The 5370-nt window shown below is 35.6% G+C and overlaps 1 protein-coding gene across 1 annotated transcript in view; it reads right to left on the reverse strand.

Annotated features, from left to right (window-relative positions):
* Window positions 1-4542: 4542 nt before the first annotated feature.
* The window catches only part of LOC110106203 (partner of Y14 and mago), a 9151-nt gene continuing 8323 nt past the window's right edge, over window positions 4543-5370 (reverse strand). Inside the window, exon 4 of the mRNA XM_020835993.2 lies at window positions 4543-4882. Coding sequence (XP_020691652.1) covers window positions 4742-4882 — 141 coding nt within the window. The 3' untranslated portion in view covers window positions 4543-4741. The remainder of the gene's footprint in view (window positions 4883-5370) is intronic.

A 5370-nucleotide genomic window follows, 5' to 3' on the forward strand; every position in this document is an offset into this window, starting at 1 on the left:
GTTTTGTTGGCATTCCGGCGCATTAACATTTCGACGGAAATTTTTTTCCGGCGAAAATTTCGTCGGAAATCCGCCGGAAATGTTTCCGTCGAATTTTTTAACGCCGGAAGTCTTTTTACGACGCGAACCAAACCGGCGGAAATATTTCCGCCGGAAATCCGCCGGAAATGCAATTTTCTGACGGATTTTGGCCATTTTTCGACGAAAATGACCGTCGGAAAATGACGTTTTTCCTGTAGTGAAAATTCTGGAAAAGGAAAAAAGTCACGAGGCCACACACAGTTGAAATGATTCTACAAGTGTTTGGGTAGATTACCAGTGACTGAATCATCCTTGAAATTGAGGACAATCATATAACAATAACTAGTCCGGTTTATATCTAGTGATGAATGGAGATCAGACGAAAATTCGGCTATGTTCGGTGGTCCTGCAGAAATTCGACGTCAATTGGCAGACGTGTGCAGAAATCTGGCTTCAGTTGGCGGTTGGGTGGAAGGCCTGCGTCAGTCGGTGGTCGAGTGCAAGTCTGACATTAATCGGTGGTCGGGCGAAAGTCCGACGCCAGTCGATGGGCAAGCAGAAATCTGGCGACACTCTGTGGCCGATCGTAAGTTCGACAGTAGTTGAGGAGTTTGGTGGCAAGAGAAAACTAGTTTATCTCTTCCTTTACTTCATTCTCTTCCTTGGTTTGGGTCCCTTCCATGAGAAATGAGGGGTCCATTTATAATGTTATGAAAGTGGCATGCCAGTAAATCGGAGGGAGATCAAGGGTAAGTTGGAAGTTGTTTGAATGGACGACCAATGTTAATTCCCTTGATCGTGAATAGTTTATTGGGCATTTGAATGTCTTAATGATATCATAATTTAGCGATTTTGAGATCGTTGGATTTGTCTCGTCGAGACGCTCGATTCGACTATAAGCATGTCACGTTTGGAAATTGTTTGGTCATCCAATTTATGATTTGAACTTTCTAAATGCTATTCGAGCCTTTGATTTGGAGCCATTTGGGCTCGAATTGAGACAAATTTAGTGTCATTGGATTCATAATGAGACGTTCAGTTCGACTGTAAGTTTGTTGAAAATTGAGTTTGGATGGTCTTAGATTTAATTTCGGAAGTTTCAAACATGATTTTGCCTCAAGATTCATGCCCAATCAAGATAATTTTTTTATGACATATCAGGCTTCGTTCGGAATAACTTTTTACTGCTATCTAAAACACTTTTTAGTTAAAAAAAAAATTAGTGCAAGAAAATTTTATGCCAAACAGTGCTTTAGAAATCAATAAAAAAGCTATCTCAAACAAAGCCTTAGGCTCATTAATTAGAACCCACTAATTTAGTTTTTTTTTTTTTTTTTGTAAGTTCAATGTGTGTGTTTGAGAGTTCAGAGATTTTTTATTCAAAATAAATATAAGAATTGAGGTGATGATTTCATATGTTATTACTTCACTCTTTTTTATATGTACATGGAGGTTGAGGTTTAGTATTGTTGCGAACTAGAATATATGCGGCGGTAGATTTAAGAAATTTTCGTCTCAGTATTGTATGGATATCCAGCACACAAACAGAACAGGAAAGGAAACACCATGATTTTTACGTGGAAAACCCTGAAAAGGGAAAAAACCACAGGGTCTCGCCCAGTTGAAATAATTCCACTAGTATTTGTTTGAAGTACAAAAAGGCTGACTCGTCCACAAAAGTTAGGACGATCAGATTACAATGAATATCTTCTGAGTTGAGATTCAGTTATAAAGTTGAGCAGAGTTCTGGCATCACCCGGGCGTCCGGCAGAATTCCGACGTTACTCAGGCGACGGGAAGAACTCCGGCGGTGGTCGAGGAGGAGCTGTTCCCTCCTATCCTTCTCTTCTCGTCTTCTCTTCTTTTTCTCTTCTTCTCCTTGCTTGGGATCCCTCTTATGAGAAATGAGGGGTCTATTATAGTTTTTCTGGAGTGGCATAGCTCGTAAATAGGTGTGAGATCAGGGGCAAATAGGGAGTGGCCAAATGGACGGCTGATATGAATCCTTTGGTCGTGCACCGTTCGTCTGACATTTGAAAGTCTTAGTGATGTCGGAATTCTGAGATCTTAGGGTCGTTGGATTCGTCTCGTCGAGCTGTTCGATTCGACTATAAGCTCGTTGAAATCAAAGACCGTTTGGTAACTCAAATTGTGGTATAAGCTTTCCAACAGCACTTCGGGCGCTTGATTTTGGCTCATTTGGGCTCGAATTGAGTTGAGTTTGGTGTCGTTGGGTTCATATTTCCGAGATGCTCAATTTGACTATAAGCTCATTGAAATTGGAGTTCGGGTGCTCCCAGATTTAATTTTTGAAGTTTCCGATTTGATTTTGCCTCGAGATTCGTGCTCAATCAAGATAATTTTTTGAGAATATATCATGTATTAAGGAAAAGATTGTATTGAATGAAAATAATAAACTTACATGATGATTGATGGGATCTAATTAAGGCTTGTTATAAGAAGAATGTTTGTTAGGTGTTAATTAATGGTTCATTTGGGACTGTTTTTTTATTATTTTTAAACCAATAGAAAAGTTGTCCCAAATGAAACCTAACTCTTTTTTATATGTAGATGGAGGTTGAGGTTTAGTATTAAGGAAAAGATTGTATTGAAGGAAATTAAAAAAAACTTACATGATGGGATCTAATTAAGGCTTGTTATAAAAATAATGTTTGTTAGGTGTTATAAAGGTTTCATTTGGGACAGTTTTTTTATTATTTTTTTAAAGCAATAGAAAGCTATCCTAAATGAAACCTAAATTAGATATGCAATAGTCATTTTCAAATAGTATGCAGACATGTAAGAAATTATTCACCGACTTTACTTGGATTGCCAAAGTTCTGAACAAGGAGCTAGCGTAGGTGGTATCAGCTCAAAACAAATTCGCTAAGTCTACAAATGAACTTGACTCAAACAGATGTAACCTATGAACTCATCCAAAGCAGGTGAGTATGTCATATTAAGTTTACCCTGATGAATACGATCTACCAAATCAGCCCTAACAACTACAAAAGTGGGGAACTTCTCATTAAATGACTTATTCCAGGCTTAGCAAATGAATTCATCAAGTCTGACATTTTTAATAAAGGCTACATGACAATTATGTTTTTCTCTATTTTTTTATATAATCATATATGTAGCCAATTATGTAATGCTCACATCTTAATCAAAAATTATAAATAGAGGGCCAAGCAATAAGCTTAACTTAGACAATTTTATATACATAAGCTCATTTTATGAACCTTTTACTCAGCATTCACATATTGCATACACAAGACTCAAATACAATACCTCTTAGTTGATAGCATAAGCTCCCAATCAACAAATCAAAGAGAGCTGTGTATTTACAACTTAACTGGACGGGGTCTTTACGGGTGAATAGTTTCAATGTTCTTATTGAAGCGTTTTGAAGCCCACAAGAAATAAAGAAAATTATGATTTCTTGGAACGTAATTGTGAACAAATTCTTTTGTCAAAACTCTTCAAACAGTTAGCATTGTTGCATCTGATGAGTAAATCATACCCCTTCTTAATTAAAAATTATAAAAAATTGTTTTTGAATAATAAAAAATAATATGCTAACGAAAAAGTAACGCGTCTTCTGCTTATATAATTAAAAACATCCCCTCGAATTTATCGTGACAATAACTCAATTGTTCAACATGTAAGAGGGCATTGTACTTATACATAAGAAGAGCAAGGCCGGCAGTCTATGTAGGCTTCTGAAAAAAATTTACATAAACTCCACTCCCTATACATCCAAATCTCTCGCTGGAAAATGAACATCATTTGCTATCTGCAGTTGTTTGATGACTTATAAGGGTAATAGATTTGGAGATAAAATTATTAGTTCTAGTTTAAACAATACAAATAAAAAGAGACTGTAGACCACTTTAGTCATCTAATTATTTCTAATACTTTCTAATCAGATCTACCTCTAACTTTCTTCATATAGGTCAAACTTAATACACCTACTCTCCTAACAAGGCCATCAAAAGGCCAACATTTTGAAATGTTATTAAATCATCTAAGACGACTCCCTGTCTCCCTCCAATCTTATCTACCACTGAAGTTACTCCAATTTTTTCCCGTATATACTCATTTCACATTTTATATCTAAGAGTGAAATCACATCCACTTGAGCATCCTATCTCTGCAATACTTAGTTTTACGCTTCTCTTTTAGTGGTCAATATTTTGCGCCATAAAGTATTACAGGTCTCACCACCGTCTTATATATACAACAATAACAACATCAAGCCTTTATCCCACTCCGTGCGGTTGGCTTCATGAATCTTTTTTCTGCATTTAATCCGATTAAGAGTCAATTTCTCATTTAGATCCAATAAAGAAAGGACATTTCTAATATTTTCAAATAATCATGACACCATCTTATATATAAAAGAAAAAAAAATTATTTTCTGTCAAACTCAAAGAAAGTGTATTTTAGCACATGTATTTTCGGGAAGGTGACAATTATAAATGCTACATTAAATTTTAATGCTAAAACCATTTTAAGGCATGAAACAAAGGACACCACAACCTTAAATGTCTTCAGTGTCCATAAATTCTAAGTTAGTGTAGTTACAGCACATTATGTAAATATACCATCTAAAATTAAGTTCTTAAGTATCCCATAAATGGGTGGGTTGAATGAGAAGCAAAATTACGATAAAAAGATCTAAACAGTTAGTACCCATGGTTGAGAACCTGCGACTTTCTCATGAAGCCATATTAGTCCTCTTATCCTCCAACAATTTGAGTTCTGCATGCCAATCTGCAATTTTTGCCATTTTTTCAATTTGCTCTGGCTTCATGTTTGACTGTTCTCCTTTTAGCTGCTGGCCTTCAGCCAATCGAATCTGCAAAAAATAAAAATTTATGTATAAGATGCACATTTGCAGCTGATTGATGCAGTTGATGACTAATTCTCAATGCAATATTGCCAGCTATAATCTATAAGAAACCAAATGTCTCTTTGGTTCATTGAGATTTGATAAATATAGCTATACATTATAAGCTGATATGAATTAATCTCATGAATGACTATTAAGACATTTTTCCCTTCTCATAAATGATGAGTTTTCATCTCATGTAATTAAAACATTCAGTTTAATGGAATGTTTACAATATAGGCTTCATTTGGGACAGCTTTCCTTTTTATTCTTAAAGCAGCTTTTTAGTACAAAATTAAAAAAATCTTGTACTAGAAAGGCTGCTTTAAGAAGCAGAAAGAAAGCCGGCCCAAACGAAGCCATAGAAATTAGCAAAACAAAGGAATGAAATCATTTCTAATATAAGTTGCCATGAAGCTTGTGTGATTTCTTATTATGAGGCTTCAAGAGCTTGA

This window comes from Dendrobium catenatum, unplaced genomic scaffold (genome assembly GCF_001605985.2).
Source record: "Dendrobium catenatum unplaced genomic scaffold, ASM160598v2 fragScaff_scaffold_390, whole genome shotgun sequence".
NCBI classification, from domain to species: domain Eukaryota; kingdom Viridiplantae; phylum Streptophyta; class Magnoliopsida; order Asparagales; family Orchidaceae; genus Dendrobium; species Dendrobium catenatum.